We start from the raw sequence: 25,415 nt of genomic DNA, 5'->3' as shown, positions 1-25,415 counted from the left end.
TTAAGCTACCTTAACATTACAGATATTGGGCATTTAAACATGAATCAACCTTGCTCGGATGCATGATGAAGGAAAGCTTAATGATCAATGCTCCAGTTGATTGTGGGGTGTATAGTAATGTTATTGATGGCTGCTATTTCTGAGGTTAATTACGAAGCAGGGGAGAAAATACCAAAAATACCAAAAAAACAAACGAACAAAAAAAACATTGGTAATTTAACAAAATCTTTGCAGCAGCTTTTTGGGTAAAGTATATGGGAAAGACTGTGTTGCCTCTGATTCAACATTAATTTGCGCATCCCATGACGAAGTAATTATTTTCGGCTCTTTCCCAATATACATATATACATTTAAAGGCTATACACTGAGGTTTGATCTGTATGGATAAAGGGCACAAGCAGAAATCCGGACAGAGGCGGGCATTTGTCTATTTTCTTATCTTTACAAATCTCTCCAAGGTTAAAATCTATTTAAGTTGCTTGACACTAAATCTAAAAGCCGATTATCTTGCATTGCATTTACCTGTATATATATAATGGAAATTAATGCACCACGCTTTTGTCCAGAAAAGCTTTTTTTCATTCTTAATGAAATGACACTTTCTTTACACATGAATACGTGAAGGTGTTGTAGTCTTTCCACTTTGCGCACGGCCGGTTTGAACGTGTTCTTCATAGTGGGCTCTCTTGGTCAACACTGTTCTGCACATCTGCATGCTTTTAACCATTTAATAGACATGCCATGATGGCGTTTTGATGTACAATAATCCATTTTCACTTGAGTGCATTTTAACAGCTTGTTTCTGTTCAAACAGCGATGTGCTCGTAAGAAGACTGACCAGCCATGCTATTGCTAAGTCCTTTTGGGGCATTTACATATTGGAAACAATTTAAATATTGAAATGACACAATTATATGAATGTATAACTGTAGATTTTTGTGTTTTTGTAGAAACCGAAGAGTCAAAATTATTTCAAGGGCCTTTCCAACTGATAGTAATTGATGAGGTGTACCGGTATTCTCAGAACATATCGTGTCACGATATACCATATGACCCTGCTCTGCTGGAGGGTGGGAGTGGGGTATCACATGATCATACGTGAAGTCAATCAGATACATGATGGACTAGAATCAGCATTTGCGAGAAAATGACGCTCTATGGATCTTGCTGTGGTGGAATTATGAGGTTGGTGTGGCTGATGACGATTAATGAACATCATGTTTCCTACAGAGAACTTCAGAAACATAACTGAACTCTATGCAAATATACAGTATATATATAGTTACCATATAGCCAAAGCCAGTGACCACTGGACCAGTCTGCAGTATCCAAAGTCTTATCCTTAAGGGCTAGGGCCTGTATGTTGTATTAATTGTGACCAATTAAGTCAATAATTAGGAAAATGCAAAACAACATATGTATATATGTTATGCATAAAAACTTAAACCGCAAAGCAAAATTATACACATATATACAACTGAGAATGTTGAGAGCCGGAGCAGTCCCCTGACCGAGACATTTAGGGTTTAAGGAACTCTGTCAGAACAATATAAGAAAATATAAGTGACTTTACAGTGTCTTGGATCACAAAGGCAAATAGAGGATCCGTCGTTTTGAAATCACATCTGTGGCTATACTGGCTCTGTGTGATGCTTTCAGAGGGATACACAAACACGTCTCCTCAAACACGGTCAGGGAATAATATCTGTGAGGATTTGGAGGATTTCCAGAGTTTGCTGTGAAGCATCTTCTCCCCGGCATAATGAAATAAAACAGTCTGAGTAACAATGAGCCGAGTGGCTGGATAGTTCATTGGTTCAAGCACCCCATCAATTCAGGCCTCACTGCAATCGCTGCGTCTCATCCTAACAAGCGGAGCGGTGCCTGAGCGCCAGCTGTTACTCAATGATTGAGAACAGTAGTTGCTGTTCCGTGTTCTTGAGATGTGTCTGCTTTGTAACTTGGGAAGTTTTTTTTCTTTTTTTCTAGCACATACTTTCGAATGCATGGGTGGATTTATGGAGTTCAAAGATTTCTCAGATGCTCTTTGGGATTCCTTCGAAGGGAATAATTTAATGGTGCGCAGTACTTTCCGTGGGAGTCTTGCCACCACTGAGTACAGCAGCCTGTAATTTACACAAGTACAGTAGCTGCATTTTGCACGATGTCATCGTTTGCTACAACGTCTAAGCATCGGTCTGTGCTTTTAATGACCTCTGCAAGCCAATGCAAGTTCAGGAACAGACGACTGGTGTGAAGGCTGCCTCTCAGTTATCAAACACAGTCCAGATAAAGAACTGCGTGTGCGTCGCTCCTGGGACACATGGCCAGGAGAGGAAATTGGTATTAGCGATGCAAAGTCCATTCTTATCACCAGAGAGATTCTTTCTTATGGTGCGCACAAAAAGAGCTCGTCACAAAACCAAACATTATAACGATTATATTATTATTGTTCCTACTACAAATATGTCACAACTTCCATGTTCACAATGATGGAAGGAGTTATTTGACTTCTACACACGACAGAGAGCCATTTCCTGCACACAGTGACTAAAGGGAGCCATTTTGCAGCACACACAACTTTCCTTTACAGTTTAACTTACTATTTAAGTGGATGAAAAGCAGATTGCATGCAACATGTAGCAGCAATATACAAAGAGAGTTGTATTTCAAACGTGGCTGGCAGCAGGGGGCTGCTAATGAGACTCCATTTGGACGATTGATTCATAAATGAGTTTTCGATACTTGCAAAATGAAAAGACATGAGGATCAATGCTGGATTATTCAAAAAGCTGCAGGATGCCAAGGGGAGGCCAACACACACAGCTCTGTGCCGATTGCTGTTCGGGACCTTCAATGCAACTACGCTTTAAAAACAACTTGTCTTAACTTGTGTTCTTGGCAATTAAATATATATATTTTTTTTTAAATGCCCTGGTTCTCTAACAATATTGACTTGAAACTCATCTTGTCAGTTTTACAAGGCTGAAGGTTTTTTTCTGTTTCCCTCCCGTTGCATTTATTTATTACTCAAACAGCCCCCACTTGCAGAGGAGCTGGTAATTTGAAAGGGGCAATAAACTTTTACAAGCTCACCCTGAAAGAGATGGAATTTCAGGTTGTAAAATTACACAGCTGAAGCGATTGAGGTGCAACTATAACGACTTCAGTGTAAAAAAAAAGAAAGAGAGAGAGAAACATTTCATTTTCCTTCAGGGCTGCTACGGGCCCTTTCTAATTATACGATGAATAAAGTAAGCCTCGCCACCAAAGTTACTTATCTTTAAAAATATTTGATGTCTCAGTCTAAATAATGAAGGCCTGTAGCGCTCAGAGTCCTCAGGAGATAGGCAAGGGTGGTTTTTGCATTTTTAAAACATACAGGACTGATTCGGTTTTTAGGTGAAGGTTACTTTTCTGATTGACCCTTTTGAGTGTTATATGTGAAAAAACAGTCAAAGTGAAAAAGACATTATTCCACTTTGTCTCTCTGGGACTCTGCAGTTTAATTGAATTACTCCATGGTCTCCTAATTATTATGAGAAAACAAACAATCAGATGAGAACGATGACCATCACAAAGTCGGAGACAAGACACCCAGAAAGATCAAAATTCTTGTTTTTATATTTTAAAATAATAATATTTGTTTCCTTCAGTAGGCAATCCCTTTGCTTCCGGCAGTTTGCAGAACGTTCTGGTATCATTATGCTGTTGTAATTGTAATTGACACACATTTACTGTTTAAACAAAACCAACCAAACAAACTAGCACATCAGAATAATGGCTCCGATAATGCCGTGGAGTGACTGCGGTTTCTCCCATTTCCACCGTTCAGACACAGCTTTGGGCCGCTGCCTCAATCAGTCCCACTCGAAATTGCCGTTATTATTTATACATCAACGTCAACCAAAAATGACGCCACGTAGGAGAGAGAGAAAGTAGTTGCCAGTTGGCCCAAATCCGTGACCGGTAGCTTCTCTCACAGTACAAGTTAGATCCGGGAGATTTTTATATATCTATATCTATCCATGCATATAATGTCTGTGTGTGTGTGTATTAAAAATAAAAAAACTCGATATGAAATCTCAGCGAGCATCCCATAAGTCAGCATGTGTGGTATGAAAAATCCATTGCTCGGAAATAGCAAAATGCTAAGACCCCACAAAAAAAACAGCAACAAAAAATGCTGATTCTTGTATAACAGTGTGACTTTGCCGTATGGTCCGACAGAATCCCTTCGACTCCACCTGTAAACACGAACAGAAACAGCTTGCGCTTCATTTCACAACTGAAAAGCCGAGACGCAATATAAATCCACACGCGGCGCCCCGAGTTCACCACAAAAAGCGCCCACCTCCTCACCTCCGCAGAAATCTCATTTCAGAGCGCTTCATCTCGACTCCTCTTACATACCATCCAGTTCAAGAGTTCAGGCTGCACCTTAATCGATCAGATATTCTCCCCGGGAGAGCGCCTGTAATTATCCACACAGGTGTCTCCAGACAGCCCGGCCTCTGACCTGTGATTTATCTCCAGCCCTGCCTTGCTTTGGCGTCCACACACCCCGGCCTCTCACGCGAAAACCCACGCACAGGTAGAGGTGATGTTGAGATTGCATCCATGTGCTGCTTAGCAGAAGAAATATGCAACATCTGTCTCACCTTGGTGTTGAGCTTGCATTTTTGGGACGTTTCCGACTCTCAGAACCACAAGAAACTGATTTGGAATCGAGTCACACTTTATGATGCGGTGGCCCGGGCCGAAGGTAGTTAGCCGGGCCTGTACGAGTCTATTCCTTTGACTTTATTTCTCAAAATCAAATCAGCCACAGTTTGATCCGTGGAGCACATCAGCTTGAGCCAACAGCGAGAAGATGTGTTCAGCAAAATGGTCGGAGAGATCTGAACCAGTTTCACAAAACAACAACAACAACAGAAATGCATCAGGGAGTTAATGAGCCGGGCTGTAAAGAATGTTCTAATTGTAAGTCTTGAAACCCACAATAAGAAATAATAACAAAAGCAGTGTCTGCAAGGGGCTTGGGAAGTCACCTCCATCTGTCTTCCTCTCTCTCCTGACAAGGGGTTGTGGCCAAAAAGGAGGCTAAACCCCAGTTTATAAAGGAAGTTAACTTGTAAGACTATATCGCCTTTACTTTTCCTTTCGCCATCTGTGACAACTGCAGCCGCCAAGAAAGTGCCGCTGGGATTGTATATGTAATCCTTCCAGGAAATTATTTCAAAACCAGCTCTGCTTTGAACCACTATAACAACCTGAGGGTCAGAAGGTGACGGGAACACAGACATAGTCAGAGACAGTGTATTTATGGGTGATGGATGAAGGATGTTTCTGTAGCTGTCCCCAAAAGATTCCCTGTCCTTCGGGGCAAAGGAACTGTTTGTCTTCACTTCAGTCTCAGTGTTTTACTAACTGTAACCACTGGAATTAAACGGGAAATATGTAAACACATTTGCTTTGAGGGCTACAGAAATGACCTCTGGGTTTCTGAGTAAAATGTGCATTAAACACTGAGAGGGCTGTTCAATCTCTCCAGTCATTTCCATCGTTTGAGTAATTCATCAATAGAGAACTGCAACTAAAACATGACAACGCTGTGGCGATTTGTAAAATTGTTGTGAGACACACGGCAAAGTTTATCCAGTTCGTGAAACAACTTGGATGAAAGAAGTGTCTGTTGTAAGACGTATTGCCTTGCAGAGCAGTATCTGTGGGTCATATATGGGTCATTCAACACCAACCCAAGTAAAGCTGCTGCCCATTATTTAGCTAAAATAATTACCTGGTGTTTTCTGTCCTGCCGAGTCCAGGAATGCTGCACTTTTCCCCTCTGAGCTGTGACCCGCAAAGGTCACCCTGAAGTGCAAACACGACCTTGACCAGAAAATCACCCTGGGCTGATCTGAGACACCAGCAGCACGTGTGGAAACTTGTTGGACTCATATATATTAAATGATTATCTTAAGATATACAGTATATATATCCAACAAATTCCCACACACGATGGTGGTTTCTCAGATAAGCCCAGGGTGATTATATATATATATATATATATATATATATGTGAAGCACCTAACTCACTTTTAAGCAGTTGTCAGACAAGGTGTCATTGTTTGATCTTATTTATAAATCTTATAGGAGAAACCAGCCAATCACAGAGCTGCATTTCTAAAAATTCCTGTCCCTCTTATCCTGTGTATAAATGTCATCCTGTGCAGAGAATTTAAAATTCGTCAGTCACCAACAATGTTTCAGGACACTTAAGTGCTCGTGGGGACAGTTTCACAAGATGTCCATTTGTTTAATATAGTTTAATTACACAGATCAGCTACTGTGGGTCAGTTTGAGCCGATCTGCGACCAAAGTATCTTAAGACCGAGACAAAGTGGGGTGGATTGTAAAATTGTTAAATCTCTCTCTTATATATATATATATATATATATATATATATATATATATATATATATATATATTCACTGTCAAGATATTTGAGTGTTTATCCACATGTGTGAGTTATAAAAACTTAGACCAAAAAACAGGCCAAATATTTACCCTGTTAGGGATCTGGGTATTAAACTGTTAATACCACTGTAAAAACCTCACAGACCATTCCTCCAAGTTATGTGAAGCGCTCGGGGTTTCATGTCCGCCTACTGATCATAAATCCCTGATGAGTTTTTACTATTTTTACCCAATTGAAACTGAGGTGACTCAGTCATGTTGGGAAGCTTCAAAGACTGATGCAGAGCTGCAGATGGCTCAAAGGCGCGCAGAGACAGTGATGCTCAGAGACAGAAGTGTGTTGTTATACAACGTGTTACGCTACAACCAAGGCGAGGCGACGTCTTTACAATAGAGACACAAATGGCAATGAGCTGAAGTCACAGAGAGCAGAATGGATCCCAACAGACAAGAAAAGAGTGACCTAGCAAAAAAACAACCGTCTGCAAAACGACACTCTTCTGATGTGTGTCTTTACCCATCTCTTCTGGTTTTGAACGATGCTTCATGTATGTGTATATATTGCTAAAATAAGTGATACCCTTTGTTTGTGTAATTGTTCCAGAGCCAAGTGTGTCAGTGTATTACTTCTCTGCTACAGATCAGCCTTTCTTGTTCTTCTCAGGAAAGCCGAACCCTCAGTCTGAACACACACAACGACACGGTCCCCTGACACGCACTTTTATGCTCAACTCCAACATAAACTTTAAACAAAAAGGGTCACGGTACTCTAAAGCTTATGCAGATTCATACATACTCCCCCCATAACAGGTTTCTGACATGGTATTGCGATCGGCTGCCTCTGAAGTGCAGGCACTTGTCGCAGCTGTGTGTAAATCGCACTTCAAAGCAGCAAATGTCTGCATCGAGAAGCTTAAAGCCCTACTTTGTCACTAAAGCCCAGTTCCCCATCAGACCTGCATTTTAAAAAGCCAGGCTCTGCGGTAGGAAAGTGCTGCACGTGGCGTACTTTACAATCCACCTCCAGCCTGCTGTGAGCCGCAGCGAGATACAACCCGGCCAAGGCTTCGGCTGCTTGGTTGACTTAACAGTAATTAACCAGTCGAGTTCCTCCATTTCTTTTCCCTGCCTCAGCCTTAACACCAAAATGAGCCGCCACTCTCTAATCCTGTCTCTACAGTCCTGTAACAGAGACCAGCCTGATACAATAATGACATTTCTGGACACTTATTATGTTCCTTACAGGGGCAGTGAAAGGTGAACGTTTATTTATGCTTTTAATTAATTAAAGAGAACAATCACATATCTCTCTCAATTGGTTTATTTATGTTCCCCCTTTTGATATAGATGATCTATCCTTTTTAGGAAAGCATCGATTCCTGAAAGTCATGGCAGCCTCTTAAGTAAGGTGTATTATTTCTGTACACAATGCTTCTCACCTCACGTCTAAAAGCATCTAGCTGTCTTTTTTATTTCTTGTCGAATGTAGTTTATTTGATCCCTGTGAGTAATAAACACCATCACCCCTCTCCTGTCCAATATCTAGGCAACAGGATTCCTGAAGAATTTAACAAATGAACTGAACACCCCTGGTCTCATTCCTGCGTGTCCTGCGACGGGACGGAAACGGTGAATAAGTCAAAGTACTGGAATTCCTCTGTCAGGGTATGGACATTGTTTTCACTTATTTAGCATTTTTAGCTGGTCTAACGTGCCATTCCACACATTCATGTCATACAGTCAGATTTTTTGGGCAACAATCCTATCCTATCCGACTTTGAACCTATTTATGGAATTTGCAAAATCCATGCGGCTGAGACGTGACAATTTCACTGCCAGTCCATCGCGTCTCGTCTCGCAGAGATCGCAGCTCTGGGGTTCATTCAAGCATGCGTTTTATAAAGGCCTTCCAGACGGACTTCCCATAGCACAACATGTTCTCTGACGGCTCTCCGAGTATCAGACTTTCATGAAAGGTTTCCGGGAAGGATCTATGGCATGTCGAAATGTCTCTCCTCATGTTTAGAGCTGAGGGAGGGAAAATGTGACCCGTGTCAGATACAGCCTCTCTGCAGTGATGTAGGAGGACAGTAAGCTCAGAAAAACACTATATATATAACATCCACCTCCGGTACCAGAAATCAGCCGTGTTTGTTGGTGCCGGGTCTTATTTGCTAAACCGATACATGCAAACCTGTCGTCCTCGGTGATTAGTACTGCTGGCAGGTTTTAGATCCGCACTCAGCCTGACCTTTGTCCTCGGGGGACAGTGTGTGGGTCGTCTCCCTGGACTGCAGTCAGGACTTGGGAGAACAATTATCCACGAATCCGGAGCGACAGAAGAATGAACCAGGTGGATGTGCAGGATATCCAGGCTGCTCTTCCCACTAAGCTGCCATTATTCTTAATGAGACGGGCAGCTCAGAGTATCGGTTCAGACTCAAGAGCAAAATACAAACAGAGGAGCAGAGACGGCTGCTGTGCGAGTGCCTTCACCTCGGCTGAACCTATCTCCTGTCGGTATAAATGGGTAAAAGCTTTGGCTCGACAGTAACCTGCCGCGGTCTACGATCCCCCCGCATGTCGAGTCCTCATGCTCTACACACGCGGACCTCCTGCACTGAGCCACGAGCACACAGGCCACCGGGGTTGTATGGAACTTCTTTTCACCTCAAATCTCCTCTTTCTTTTGGATGAACAGTTCCTATTTGAAATTAACCAATTCTCACATGCATCACAAGAGAAAGGAAACGAACATAAACTAAACCCCTCTCCCCAGCAACCTGCCCCATGCCCCAACCCTAGGAGAAGGTTTTTGTTGTACAAGTTATAGGAGAAACATACATTGAATTATTATTATTATTACTTGGTCTTCTGAATCACAATCTTCTTGATCACTTACACTGAAATACTACATTACCAACACCAACTATGACTTAAAAAAACAACAACAAAAACGGTTTGAGTCTGAGCCTGTTCAGGAGAGTTTTGATTTTTAAGAAATGTACACAAACAAACAAATGCCTGAAAATGTGGCATTTTGAGGGTTCGCTTTGGTTCCCCATGTGTGCCAAATGCAGCTGCAGACTCCAGTATTCAAACCCTTCATTTGAAACCATGTTATTCAGTGATGAATTGGGTTAAATAATTGTTCAGGAAGCTGTTGTTATCCAATGGGTCAGTTTTAGCTGAACACTACTCAAGCCAACATAAACACGGTCATGATTCCAGTGGATTGAATTGATTTAAAACTCCAGCTGTAATTGTGTATATGGTTTGGTGCACAACAACATTTGGTGCTGCCGTGAAGCTGAGTGGATTTATCCCACAACTGCATTAGCCGTTTGGAGTCGACCTATAGAGGACTACAACATGCATAGGACCGCTCGAAGACCAACTGTTATTTACACAGCAAGTGCTTGTGGAGAAAAGACAAAATGGGGTGTATTGACACAATGCTCTGCTTGTGCGGTGTGACCCGAGACCCATGCTTGTACATCACTTGTGGGTTCATGACTGCGTCCTGTTTTAAAAGCGTGTCGTGCTCGCATTTAGGCTGTGATTATTTCAAAACACATGAGCGATCTCCTGCGAGAAGTGCCGAGGATTGTGTTGTCTCTGTGTCACCGATGTACTGAACAGCTTTCAAGAGACACATGCGGGAGAGGATAGGCTAAAGGTTGCTAGAACTAAATACATTATGCATTATTTTTAGGGAAATGAACTGCGATACAACAGAAGTGTGTTTTCTCTGAAGTCAAACGTGTGTGTGTGTTGGGGGGAGGCTTTGGAAAATCTGTGACGTACGCTCGTCCCACTTCAGTCACAGGATGCATGTTTACTGTAGTCACACTGTGTTTCAAGTCGACTTGTTTCCTCAGAGAAGTACAGTAATCCAGATGTGGTATGAACAGCTGATCTGATAATTGTCCCGTGTTCGAAATGTTGGCGTGTGATTCCTGCACATCATTGTGTGCCTGTAATATCACAGACAGTGATATTTTGTGCGCCGATGGCACAAAAGCTGCTGACTTCAGATAAGACTCCCTTTCTTTTGATGAGTGGTAGTTGACTTCTGCCGAGACGGGATGACGGCTGCAATGAAGTTTATTCCCGTGCTCTGAAAGAGACGGAGATTATTCTTTTTAAACATCTGCAGTTCTGTTCTGCTTTGTGCGAACGAGAGAGAAAGAAAATCAGTGGTTCCTTACAGAATGAAACAAAGAATAGTTTCTCTGTGAAGTGACAATGATTTTGAATGCGTCTGGATGTAACGGCAATTCGCAGGTGTCGGTGTGTTTCGCAGAATCTTTGGTGCCAGAAACGCAAACAAAGGAAAGGCGACGAGAGAATTTACTTCTGTCAACCACTGCCATGTTCTTGGATGCAAGGATTCAAAACCCAACCAACCATAAAATCCTGTTAAAATATGAAACGATCATATTTTCTATGCCGTATATAATGTGCAATTTTGATGGAATGCATGCAGTATTTGTTCATTTTTAATTAACATACTGTAACTCAGTTCTTGCGTAATCCATAATTAGACTGCTTTGGAATGCGTATAAAAACGTCAGCGGCAAATATTTGCACCAGACGTCTCCATTCCAAAGGCGAGCTCTTAATCGCGTTTTTTAATTATGCGTTTTTAAAATATCTGTTGTCACGGCCATTTTATTTCTTTACACAGAGGGGGGCCTCGGGCTTCCAAACAATGAAGTCCTCCCTCAGCAAAGATGAAAGGAAACATTATCTCCCCTCATATTAACCGCCTTCATGTTACTTTGTGGGGATAATTGAGGGCGGGGGAAATACGGCATGCAACTCTGACTTTTATTATCCTTCCTTTTCCTCCTCTGCGTCCCTGCGATCGCAAGCATCTCAATTATTAAGCAGCCCGGAGAGAAAGTATCGCCTGCATTCTGTGATTTTGGCAGTTTCCTTATGAAAGTACCCTTTGGAGCAATCTGTTTTGAGGCTTGTATACATATAAAAATATATATCACCTCTTTCTTCTGTGGAGTGTAAAGATCTCAATGATTTTAGATACATCATTGTGATTAATTAGGCCTGCAGATGTGCCACAGGAAGGCCTATCAGACATATTAAAAAAGGGAGGGAAGTGAATTATTACTCAGTTATGCAGCTTTTCAGATATTCGCTCTTTTCCATCTCAGTTTTTACAATGCCCTTCTCTTTTATTTGTCCCGGATGAGTCTCGCAGGCCCCGGTCTCAGTAATCGCACGGTGTAAATCCCTTTTCTTTGGGCAGCTCACTAATGGTCAGCTTCCCTCGGCATCTCCCCAGTCTCCCAGTGGCCAACCCAGGCTACTTCTACACAAAGCCGTTTCGTATTTTTCATCAACTCTGCGTCCGTGTCTTTTCTAACCTTTTTCTCATCTGCGATGCATGCTGTGAGACGAGTCAAGCGCAAACGGTTCTGTTTTGGGCGACGCTGCCATTTTAACTGACACCTCAAGTGTGAGTTTAAATAATGTATTAACCTATTTCATGAAGACGCTGAACGTTGTCCTTCAGCTGACTGCTTATTTAATATCTCTTGTAACAGTAACACAAACTAGAGTTATAAGACTGCTTTATTATTTCCATAACAAGAACACAATTTGTATGTTTTTTTTGTTTTAGTTTTTTGGCAATTCCAAATCAGTGGTCCCAAACAAATGCAATTATGTTCAAACTATGTATCTTTAAATAATGTCTAATCAGCTCTGCAGTGAAACTCAATAGGAGGGAGAAATCAAAACAGCAGCTCCTGAATTGTGCTGCCCAGGTAATGTTGATGTCTTGATTACACAATTGACTGGGACCAAAATAAAAAATAAAAAGAATAATGACATGTTAAAATAAATGCCTCCACTCTTGTCCTGAGGATGCTGTAAATAATACTTTAACGGCAGGCAAACAAACAACATTCAGTGCACCCACAAAGTGCCTAAAGATGTAGTGCAGTTTGTGGTAGAAAGTATAATCCCATTTTGGGCAGTGACAGTGCATGGTTTAGCCTACAGGTACAGTGAGAGCGGCCGGTTTATGGTACATGATTGTTACAAGAGCTCACATGAGGGAACGCAACTCTCTCTGGATGAAAGAGATAATTGTTAGTTGTCAGGCGTGCAATCTCTCTATTCTTTATATACCTGACAGCGCAGCTCAAACGAGACTCTTGGCACCAAAAAAGAGAAACTATTCTTGGTCTATTTTTCAATCATCATTTCAATTAATCTAATACGGGACGTGGAATTGGCTGAAACTCAAAGGTGTTCACTTCTGTAATGTCTCAGCTTGAGAGAAACAGATCACGCGGATTGTAAGTCTGAATATGGGAAGGCTGTCAGTTTGTATTGTGTGCGAGGAATTTATCTGACAGGTACGACTGACAACACATCCACACACAAACAAATACACCAAAAGATTCTACCACAACACAAGCACACAACTGTTACTCACAGACAGTGTTTAAAATTAACAGATGAAAAAGAAGAAGAAGAAAGAATTCTCTCTGGACAAGACATTCAAAGATGTCGTCTGTCAGGTGGTGCAGGAGTCGAGCGTAAATCCAGCATTAACTGAACTCTGCGTGTGAGACTAATGGAAACTGTGAGAGGACTGCGACTTTCTTCTCCATGGCCTTGCTGCGGACGGGGAAAGTGACTTTCCTTTGCTCTGAAATCCCCGCCGGAGTTACATAAGGCCGACACAAGACACAATCTTTTCCAAACAACCCTGCGACCTCCGCCGTCCTCGGGAACAGAAAAAGAAAGACAAAACCTACACAACTATATACAGGGAGGCCAGCTTAGACACACAATATCCTGCATGGTGAAGAGGCACTATTTGAATGGAATTCATATCAATTTTCATTAGTTTATTAATTGCTTATTTATTTTAACTTGTTTAATTCATGCAGAAGACAAGAATGAGAGCTTTATTATCCCCACAGCACTGGTACTGTGATACTGAAATACAATAAGCTAAGGATAGTTTAATTAAATATAGATTGAAGGTCAAAACTTTCTTTCATTTTTATTTTCTGGTTAGGGTCTCTTATTGACTTTTTCTCCCCGATATCTGAGTGCCTTTTGTTTTAAACCTCCACAGTGCGTTGCTGCTGCTTAGCAGTCATTGGGCATCTCCCCAGACTTAGGGCAGAAATCAATTCTGATATAGATTGACGCAATTATGGTGACTCCATATGAGCAGGCAGGAGGTAGCAGATAGCAAATTCGTCAACATAATTAGACTCGTAATTAAAGAAATTATCTACCAGCCAGAGCCAGGGCATTCTTTAATGTGTTGTGATTTGAAGAGTTTCCGCCTACGTATGCGATGTCAAATACCCCACCCCACACCCCCAACACAAAACACACACAACCCTCTCACTCAGCGGAGAGAAAGCAGATGTTTTCGCTCAGTGACATAAGTTAGGATAACAGCACATTTACACAACCAGCCAAGAGAGGCCGATTCAGATCTGTGCAGTTTCTCACTCCTTAGGAAATACTCTGCAGATATAACCAATAAACACTATAAAGCAATAGTCTATTGAACATTTTTCTGATGCATGTTCTCCCACTAGTGCAGCAAATACAGGTTCTCCCCCAAAAAACAAACCGAAAACAGCTTTCTTGGGCGCAAGGTTACAAGGAGAGCCAGCATAGGGGCTTGCCGGGATTCATTGATAGCCTTCAGAGCATTGCACGAGTCACATTTGTTTTCTGATGGTCTGGCTCATCGATAGCGCGGGCCACGCTCCAGAACACAAACGTACCTGTGAAGGGTGTACAATAAACACGATAACGGGAGAGACGGGGGCCGACTCCTTAAAATAACTCCTGCCTGACTTGTATTAGCATCGGCCGCTCCAGAACAACATATGCAGTCAAACGGGGTGGGCAGAGTAAAGGAGGAAGTGCGTTTCCAAGGGCGGAGACGGCACGCTCTGAAAGGAACACAAGTCAGCAGCTCTATAGTCTTGACGCTGAATGATTTATGTTTCGGTTACTTATGGATCCAAACGCACGCGTAACTGCAGTTTTGATAGTGTAACAGCCTCTCTTCAGCATTCTTTTTTGTTTTGGGGGGGTTATCAAAGTTAAACTAAGTGGAAAAAAAACAGCATTGTCAGAGTTTTACGGCTTCAGGAACAGCAGCGTATAATATATTGTGGCAGGCTGCAACGCAAACATATGTTTTGAAAAAGGGGGAGATTCGAAGCAGAGTAGACTTGCAAATGGTTCAGCTGCAGTGGATTAACAGTTTCAGCACAAGATATCGCTGCTGAAAAGGTAAAAGCATCTACGCCACATCACAGTGGAGTTCTCTGAACCGCAAGATACTAAAATAGGTGGCTCAGCAGATACAATCTCGGCAGCACAGGCTATTCAAAGGGACTTAGATAATATTCAGTTGTGGGTGACACCTGGCAGATGAAATTCAATGTGGACAAGTGCAAGGTATTACATGCAGGTACAAAAATGTCCACTATAATTGTACTATGGGATGAATAGAACTAGATGAAGTAACGCATGAGAAAGACCTAGGAGTCTATGTGGACTCCTCACTTTCTCCATCCAAACAATGTGGGGAAGCAATAAAAAAGGCAAACAGGATGTTAGGGTATATTGTCAAAAGTGTAGAATTTAAAACAAGGGCAGTGATGTTCAGACTGTACAATGCACTAGTTAGAGCTCATCTGGATACTGTGGACAGTTCTGGGCTCCACACTTCAAGAAAGATATCGCTGCTCTAGAGGCAGTTCAGAGGAGAGCAACCAGACTTATTCCAGGTCTGAAGGGAATGTCCTACTGAGAGACTGAGGAACTGAACCTTTTCACCCTGGAACAGAGGAGACTACGTGGGGACTTGATCCAAATCTTCAAAATCATGAAAGGCATCGACCACATCAAACCAGAGGAGCTTTTCCAGATCAGCAGGGACACACGCACCCGGGACACAAATGGAAATTGGCCTTAAAGGCATTCAAGACAGAAAACAGGAGACACTTCACACAGAGAGGCGTCACAATCTGAAAAAACTCCCCAGCGATGTGGCTGAAGAGACAATTTGGGAACATTCAAAAACACACTGGATAGGATCCTTGATCACTTATTAATGGACACCAAACGAGCACGATGGGGTGAATGGGCTCCTCTTGACTGGACACTTTCTTATGTTCTTATGTTCCTAAGTGATCACAAGGTGAATCATCTTACCGAATGCAGCCAGATTTCAGTTTAGCGAGTGTGGTCTTTCACAACAACAACAAAATAATAATGCTTTGATTTGTGATTCCATTCCACGTTCCTCTCTCCAACCTCCATAGTTTCCAGTGTGTTTTTTTTTACAGATTAAAAGAAAACAAACATCTACAGTCGCACATCAAAATGAGAACAGAGCCTGGTGAGAGTATGGGACACGTTGAAAGGGATTCCTCCTCTCAGCGCACATCTGTATCTCACTGTCAGACACTGATTGTGTCGCCTCTGTCGCAGCGTGTTGTGTCTCGGGCTTCCCACAAGAGCCAAACACGCTGTGACACAATCGGAGCAGGTTGCCAAAGATCACCTTGGCTTTACGCACACAGTGGCTTTACTGCTGCTCTCGGGACTGTCGAGTAAGCAGTTATATTTCTTCCGCAATCTGAGACAGCGTTTTTATTTAGTCTGATGGTGAAAGCTCCAGCCCTGACGACACAAGGGGAAACAAATTAAAAAGAACATTAAAAAACAACGGCAAACATCCACACATGATCTGGCATGGATTAGAAATGGGCTACTGTGTTAAATTATATGTATAATAATGTGAATAATAATAATTGCCATGAATACTTTAATACATGCATAGTAACATATATCCATAAATAAATAAATCATTTTCTATTTAAGGATTTAGTTCCTGGCATTTAGTGTAAGCAAAGAGTACCTATATTTTTAGCTCTAACAGCTTTACTGTTTTCCACTGAATGAGTTTAGAAACAGCTTGTACTTAATTAAATACCTTTAACTGACTCCTATTGTTTCAAATGCACCGCTGGGCATTTAAGATCAATGCTTTTTTTTAAACAATAAGAAACAAAGGAAATAAAACTGGATCACACAAGGATTATGGAGAGAGTTTCTAAAGACTGACTTAGGTAAAACTGTAATTTGACCTGCTCTCACTTCTCAGTGCGGTTTGCCAAAATCACAGCTCCTTCAACAGACCCTAATTGCTGTGGATGCCAAGGAGGTCCCCTTCAATAAGCTGCTTCAATGTGTTGATTCGATTCAGTGGTATATACAATCAGGAAATCTTGGAACATAGTTGCAAGTAAGACACTGGAATAGAAATTAGGGGATATTAGGCATCAGTTGGTTAGATCTGCCATATGCTTCCCACATTATTCTGTAATTAGTTGCAGAGTGCCAGAAGATTAATAGATGTGTTTGGTTCGGTGTCCCTGGTGCGGCGCGCTGGACATCATGCCGTTTCAGATGCACGGCCGTGGAGTCGTGCCGGATGTTAATCATGTTGTTCTAAAATAAAATGGACGGGTGGCAAGTGTTTGACTTTTAAATCTATTGTTCCAATATATAACTATTCTGAAAGTTGTGTGATCTCTCTCCCTCTCTCTCCTTCCCTCCTTCTCTCCCTCTCTCCCTCCCTCTCTCTCTCATCCTCTCCCTCCCTCCCTTCCTCCTTCACTTGCTCTCTCTCTCCATCCCTCCATCTCCCTCCCTGCCTTTCACCTTCTCCCCTCTGTCTCCCTCCCTCCCTCATCTCGCTCTCCTTCTCCCTCTCTCTCTCTCTCTGATGTTAACCTGCTGGGCAATCAGACTTTATATCGCCAGTATTCAGAACGAATTAAACTCTTCTGCGGTAAGAACCCGATCGGCCCCGAATTGATCAGATTGATCTCCATCCGGCAGGGATGTAGACTTTGCAGGTAAACTGGGGAAATAATTCAGCCCATTAGTGCATTACTGTGGATCTTAAATCTGCGATTGATCTGCCGCCTGATCGGTGCTGCACAGTCAAAGGCATTTAATTATGGACTCCTTTTCTTCCGCTGACTCGACAGGTTTCTGAAAAGGTCAGAGCCACAATCCCAATCAGGACAAACAAGGTTAGGCCTCCTGTGGTTCCCTGGCAGCTCCTCTGGCAGCCCATTAACACCCTGTCCGAGAGCGGGGCGTCACTGCCACAGTCCTGCACTCGGCACACTGGCAGGGATGCTCGCCGGGAATGGCATCCTTTCAGAGCAATTATTTCGTAAGTACTGCAGTAGTATGGAAACTGGCCCCCTCTCTTTTTAGTTGTAGTTGCTCTGTAATTCCTCCTCACGGTATTGCACTGAAAATAATAACAACAACAGCTTCTGAACTGAACAGGGAGAAGATCCTTGATTCTGAATTGAAAAAAAGAACAATAATCCGTGGCAGCGCTGTGATTGGGAGCCGATTGACCGATTTATTTGCTGTTATTATTAGCTGTTTACTCCGGTGGTTTTGTCCGGAGGTCGTGACCTTGCCAAATCCCAGCCTAGGGGAAATCATCAGTGCTCCTCGAATGGCTTCTCCACCATTGTTTCATCATTATGAGCTTCTTAACACAGAGAACTCGGCCTGTATTGACTCCCTGAACGCTTGCAATGACAAGGTGATGCTCTTTCCCCATCCTGTCCTCACTTTAGAGGGGATATCGCTTACACAAGGCGCGTACTTCGGAAGTTATTTCCAGTGTTACAGTGTGCGTGTTCGCTGTTGGGAGGAGCTCAACATGCGTTTCCCGTGTTATTCCGTAACCTAAACTAGAGATGCCAGCTGCCAATAACGCATTTCACTGGCTTCACTTGTGTCCTGTTCGATCCCCCGCATCATCCAGAAACCCAAAATAATTCTCCAGATGCTGACAGAAAAGCACTTAGAGAAATGCTGTCTTTCGATCTTCAAAACCTTTTCACTGTGCTTATAATAGACCTTTTAAAGCACAAGAAAATAATAAGGTAGAAAATGTACATTTCACCTAAATGCAGTCTTATTATCATTATTATCTTTATTCCAAATGTTACATAAATGTTACTTTGCCATGGAAGCACACTGGCACTCAATTTCCAATTTTCTTCTTTCCACCTACATTCCAGAACAAGCTTTACACAAGTCAGGAGACGGTAAAACTGCAAAGAAAAGCCCGACCTCAGTTACTCACTCTTTGTATTGTCGGTAATGACTGAACCTTGAACTGCAAGCATGTTACGAAAGGGGCCACATCTGTAACAGCTGGCATATCGGGCTGGACTGCGTGTGCTTAGTAGAGCAAGGCAAAATCTTCTCTACACACATGCAACCTGCGCGCCTCCGACGCATCCGGGCTGCGGGAGGAGCAGGTGTGTTTATTTGGCCTACATTGCCTTCCCTACAGCAAGAAGGACAAAACACAAACACACATACTGGAAAAAATTAAGAGACCACTGCAAAATGATCAGTTTCTCTGCTTTTACTATTTATACATATGTGTTTGGGTAAAATTAACATTTTAGTTTTATTCTATAAACTACTGACAACATTTCTCCCAAAATCCAAATAAAAATATTAATGGAATGGAACGGCTGCGATTTAAGAAAAAAATACAGTGGTCTCCAAAGCTGTATAAATACGATGTACATCAGACACACAGATCCTGTTACAGCGGATCAATAGGCATCCGTGGTTTGAGGTCTGATGAGCTTTAACTGCAGAATTACATCATTTCTGTGAATCCTTTAGTGGATTCGGTCTGCGACGGGATTGAGGATGGGATTCTGAATTTGAAGTAGTTGGTTTCACTCTTTTATTATTAAAACAGTGTAATTCCTCTTTACTGTCTTCTTTTACCTGACAGGTAATCACTCTCATGTACATTTTCACACATACTTTAGGTACATTTCATAGCATAAACATAGACTTATTCCAGGTCTGAAGGGAATGTCCTGCTGAGAGACTGAGGAACTGAACCTTTTCACCCTGGAACAGAGGAGACTACGTGGGGACTTGATTCAAGTCTTCAAAATCATGAAAGGCATCGACCACATCAAACCAGAGGTGCTTTTCCAGATCAGCAGGGACACACACACCCGGGGACACAAATGGAAATTGCGCTTCAAGGCATTCAAGACAGAAAACAGGAGACACTTCTTGACACAGAGAGGTGTCACAATCTGAACAAACTCCCCAGCGATGTGGCTGAAGAGACAATTTGGGAACATTCAAAAACAGACTGGATAGGATCCTTGATCACTTAGTTATTAATGGACACCAAACAAGCACGGTGGGGCGAATGTCCTCCTCTCGACTGGACACTGTCTTTTGTTCTTCTTATGTTTCTTAATTAACTCCAGCATCAGTTTTGTTCTACTGCACTAAAACTAAAAGGCTGGATCGGAGACCTTTTTTCTCTGATTAAACCCCAGGAAATACCGTGTGGTTTCCCCAAAAAGGCAGAAAACCATAAGTACATAATTTAGTTTCCTGGTTGTATTTGCCTTTAAGAAGCGGCAGTTGTGCTGAATGTTGAAAAAAACAACAACAGTGAAAGCACAGCCGTGATTTATTGCGTTTGAACAGACGCCACTTTTGGATCAGACGATAGCGGGTGAGCTAAGCAAATTACTAAAATTGCTATTAAACATTTTTCAACTAATAATAATAGTCATAGCACAGAGCAGTGGTAAACACTACACACCTCTGATTCCAGGATCATTTAAAGAATATGAGGTAATTTTTCATAAGCCATCAACCTTAATGCACTTTGGCCATGAAGAGAGATGAAGGCTTGCAAAGCAGCGCAGAGAGGGGAGTGTATTGAACCAAACTGTGGACTGTGAGCAGTTTGGAGGCATGAATAATTCACAGCGCTGGCCTCCGATCACCTGGCGGTCTCTCTCTCCGCCCAGTAGACAGCTGTAGGCGCCCTGCATACTGCGGAGCTCTTATGATGATCATCAGTGGCCATATGAGGAAATAAAATCTATATATGTGTGGGTTTCTAAGGTGAATTTTTAAGATGGAGTTATAATTAATCTTTCCTGGCTGACTCTGCAACGCTCACTAATGGTCTCCGGCAGGCGAGGGGACGGGTGTCGAGACGCAGGCCTTCAGAACCTGTGCAACTGTCCTGCAGTAAACAGATGGGGCCGATATTTAAAGGATAGATGGTGTTGGTTGGCATAATGTTTATAGGGCAGATACGCTTCAGGAGAAGATTTATAGAGACCCACAGATACACAACTGCTCTCCAAAGGGGTGCTGTACAGCCTGGCCCACTGTACTCCCTCTCAATTTTCACAATCTTCAGGGGCATCATGACCAAAACACAGGCGAGGGCCACAGCGACAGGAGGGGGGCCACAGTGACATTCCTGGCTCAGTACACAAATGCCCTTGGCTCTCAATGTTACATTTCAAGTGTGGTTACTGTCTTTGGTTCAATGGGAGACTTCATTAATGGACCGTCAGCAATAACATTGTTGTGCATTGTTCCTCTTGCTCTGATTTCAGACACTAATACAGCCTTTTAGTCTACTTAGTATTCGGACTGAGTGTGTGAATTGCAGTCCTTGAACAGGTTTGAGAACAGGTCTGATCTCACAGTGTTTGACACTGACGCTCAAAGTACACAGCACACTTTCATGGGGTTATTATTAGGCAGCAGTGTGGAGTAGTGTTCAGGCTTCTGGACTCTGGCGTGGAGGATTGTGGGTTCAATTGTCAGTTAAATGAGTCCTTTGTGCGGTTCGCTCAGTAAGAGCCCCTAATGGCATGGAAACCAAGAGCTCTCTGGCCATCAAGATTTAAAAATGCTTAGAAGAAGAAATGCAGAAGCAGAGCCCAGCTCGACCCGCTGGAACTGCCTGACATGGTCTTGTTACAATAAGCATTGGGGTCCAGAGATACACTAATAAACACACATTCATATTTCACCTGGGAAGATACAGACATCTGTGACTTGAAGACACTCGCGGGAATAAACCTGCCAAACACTGGGAAACAACAACACCAAAAGTAGTTTTGTATGTATAGTTAAGCTAATAAGGACTGTATCCGTTATATTTACCATCACAGGCGACATCAACACGAATGAACTGCAGCGGTTTGGCACCTTTAGTGCAGCTCCTGAGAATTACGAGAGAAATGGTACAATAAATCTAATTTGATCTGGGATACAGCTTGGTTCCCTCACTTACAGAGAGAAAGACAATCTGATAAGAATGAGAAGGTTAAAAAAAATGTCAGTCAAGATAGTTTGACTGTTTTTATATATTTTTTAGCAACGTAAGCAGTTGGAGTCTGGAGAACTAAATATCACGACAGCTGGGGGGAAGCGGTGGCCGCCCTAATCAAAAGGGAGCAGTCTTGTCATCGAGTGGAAGCTGCCACTACAAATCCTGTCTGCCGACGCACACTTTAAAAAAAATGCATTTTCCCTCTCCCTCCTGACTTCCCTTACTGTGAATCTGCACAATTATGGCAAGCCTTCGAGGACAAGTTAAGCATGTGACATCGGACAGTAAAATTAAAAAGGAGAGCCCAGAGAAAACCAAGACGCTCATCAGAAACGTCTGGTGAATCTCTCTCCCCAGATCTCTGTGGTACAAATCTCTACGGTTCATAATATGGACAACGAAGGGAAGGCAGATTGAACAGTAATAAGCTTGTGTGAACAGTTTAGCACTTGGGGAGGGGAAAGAAAAAACACATTGTGCCCTCAGTGTTCGAGAAATAGATTATAAAAGTAATAACACTGCTGCTAGAGAGTGTTTTCAACTCACAGCAAAGACGAGGGAAGAAAATAAACTGCCTTTTTAACTACAGAACTGGGAGTGCAAATAATAACCTGCCCTATTTATCTTTTCAAACTTATTCTAGAAAACTCCATACGGCGACATTCACCATTAAAAGTTTACAGAATATGTATTTAAGTAGACATTTATTAATGATTGATGTGTTCTATTATTTATTAAATAGTAGAAAAGTAACACAAATAGAGTTGAATCCTTATCTGGCCTTAATCGACTGAGAAAGAAGGTCAACCCAGTACTGAGAAAGGCGGTCGTAACTTTATTCACAATTACATCGACACACACAAACACAATACACTGACAGTGATCGTTTGCTCACAGTATCTCTGAAATCCACTTTATATACACTTTTTATGGTGAACTTAACCTGATCAAAATACTCCATCATCACAACACAGACAACAAATCGATGCAACACAAAATACCTGGCAAAGAAAATTATAATTACAATATTGCATTTAGTATGGCAGAACTATTAAGACATAGTCCCACAACACACTGTAGATGGAAAACTCTTTATATTTAAGAATAGGGGTGAACTGGAATAAAAATGACAAACCCCTTCCTCCAATATCTATAATAATTTATTCCTAATTCACTAGGCATGCAAAAACCTTTTCTCCTACACGTTGCTATGAGTTTAGTACATTCGCTGGGCAGGTTCTTCTTCCTAAAATCAGAACAGCATAGCAACGCATTTTGTGTAAAGTACAGCCACAACACTGTGAGAAAAGCATCTTGACTTTTTCACTGTAAATCCCACACACTAAGATTGAGAATTGACCTGAAGTGGACTATGACTTCGAAATCAACCCGAAAGCAGGTTACATTAACACTGGCCCCCGCAAGCAGTCAGTACATTATGATGATACATTAGTGCTCTCCGACAACCACTCTCAAATTAGTCTGCGCTGATTATTCACAGCGTAACACAAATCTGTCTTTGCCACAGGATTCGAGGTTAGTGGCGAAGCATCTCTCTTCTGCTCGGCTCCTATTTACTGCCTCGCAAGCACAACACACTCTGCTGGAGGGAAGAGATTTTGCCCAGAGAGGAACAGTGCTTGTTTGTCTTTTAGTGCGTTCTTAATTTACATAACTAAATAACAGACAGTGCTACAAACACATTTTTTTATGACAATTACTTTCATCGTGACATCTAAAGGCGCGCTCCTGACTACACTCTCAACAAGCAGGCAAGAAGCCAAAGATTAAGGCCGATCACACTCGTTAGGGAACACGCCGAGGGGGACAAACAGGTCATCTTTTACAGAACGCAAATTCATTTGATCCTATTAATGCAAACCCTTTTTAATAAAGTGGGCATTATGTCTGTCTTAGATGCATTAAAGGGAGACCAAAAGTGTCCCATTTGAGTCTGCAATTAAATGGATTACAGTTATACCTCCCATAAATCAAGCAGCGCAAAGCCATCCATTAAGTACAGGCACGACTGAAACTGCAGTTGAGTTTGAAGGATTTATGACTCCTATTGATAAAACTGGAGCTTCAAATCATAGAACCATGGAGATCTATGGAAACATTAGAAGCATTAATGCCTGTGTGTGTTTGTTTTGTAGCCAAAGTGAACATTTTCTAAGTGATTAGCTGCCTCGATCACACAACAGCTGTGTTGTACAAATAACTTCACTGTTTCCGTCTATGAAGTCGTCTTAGTCCCCGTTCAGCGACGTCGAACAACACGTGACCCGAGAGAAATCTGTATCACACTTGTGTAACGACAGTATTGGTGCTAAAGCTGGAGGCCAAAGGTCTTAAATGCAATTACAGCATTACAGTGAATTATACAATGCCTCTGACATTGTACAGTAAAAAAATGTATACTCTCCGACTGAGATCCTCTGCGCTTTGGTTGAATCTGGTCAACAGAAGTTGTGTGTGTGCGTGCGATGAGTAAACACATCTTACAGCTGCTCCACTGGCTTTGGACACATCTTGTACGACGGTAAACACGTCAGAAACAGCGCAGTGTGCGTCTTAGTTACGGCGGATGATCTCGTTAGGCAGGAGGCTGTCAATCAGGGAGAAGAAACTGCATTTTCATCAGATCCGTGTCGCGAAAGATGCAAAATTAAGAGCGATTGTTTAAAATCAGTGGCGCTGAAGTTGAAGCCCCCGCTGTCTTGCTACGTATATCAGACAACTGCCTGAACAGCACAGCACATCTATTAGTGAGAGGGAGATAAAAACACACTGCCTCAACTGCACAATACACCTGTTACTGAGGGGGATGGATAGAGTCTAATCTACATGTTCATCCATGACTAAAATGAAATGTGTTTTTCTTGTTGAAACTGTACTATTATTCCACAGCAGTTGAAATTACTTTGTTAGAAATTAAAAAGTACTTGTGTTCACCGCATCTGTAAAATACACAGGTATATAGTGTGACAACTGGAATATCACACAACACAGCTTCGTAACTCTGTCAGAGCCTGCCATGTTTCCTATTAATTTAACAGCTTAAAAATGGTAATTAATCCTCACCTGTAAAAGCAGCAACCCTGAATACAATGTAAAGCTTGACTTTGTGCACGAATGCGGTCTCTGGTTTTGTTGAAAGATATCGTATCACAAGAAACAATCAGCTCTGACTCTTTCTCCTCAGATGATGTTAATTTAGGGACCACTCGTTTTCTCTGAGCACTAACCGTTCTCTCTCTCTCTCTCTCTCTCTCTCTCTCTCTCTCTCTCTCCAGGTCTCCACAGAAATGGAGCAAGAATGAGCAGAGAGCGGCTGAAAGAAAAGCATGAACTGGAGGTTTATTGAGGTTATCTACTTCCTGTTTATATGGGACCATATAACAGTTCAGTCTTCCCGCCAGGATCCATCTATTGCAGAGCAACATGTCTCCAAGCAATTCGATTGGCTCATCTCTGACCGGGGCCCTTTCCACCACTCTCGGGGTTACCTATCCTTTGTGGAAAGATTTCGTCAAGGATTTACAACCAGATATAAAATCTATAGGTAAATACTCTTCAAGTCAAGTTTATAGAGGCTATATTTTGTATTTGTGTGATTGATATTGGTGCTGTGCTGTTAGGTTACACACAAGCGGGGAATGTGAAAGTCAAACCT

The 25,415-nt window shown here is 42.1% G+C and overlaps 1 protein-coding gene across 1 annotated transcript in view; it reads left to right on the top strand.

The window, feature by feature from the left end:
• brinp1 (bone morphogenetic protein/retinoic acid inducible neural-specific 1) overlaps positions 1-25,415 on the top strand; it is a 100,661-nt gene that overhangs the window by 2,611 nt on the left and 72,635 nt on the right. The window contains exon 2 of the mRNA XM_066712613.1: positions 25,036-25,304. Within this exon, the coding sequence (XP_066568710.1) occupies positions 25,087-25,304 (218 nt within the window). The 5' untranslated portion in view covers positions 25,036-25,086. The remainder of the gene's footprint in view (positions 1-25,035; positions 25,305-25,415) is intronic.

This window comes from Amia ocellicauda, chromosome 9 (genome assembly GCF_036373705.1).
Source record: "Amia ocellicauda isolate fAmiCal2 chromosome 9, fAmiCal2.hap1, whole genome shotgun sequence".
Taxonomy (NCBI): Eukaryota; Metazoa; Chordata; class Actinopteri; order Amiiformes; family Amiidae; genus Amia; species Amia ocellicauda.
The sequence above is the reverse complement of the archived record's forward strand: the minus strand, read 5'-3'. Positions and strand labels throughout refer to the sequence as shown.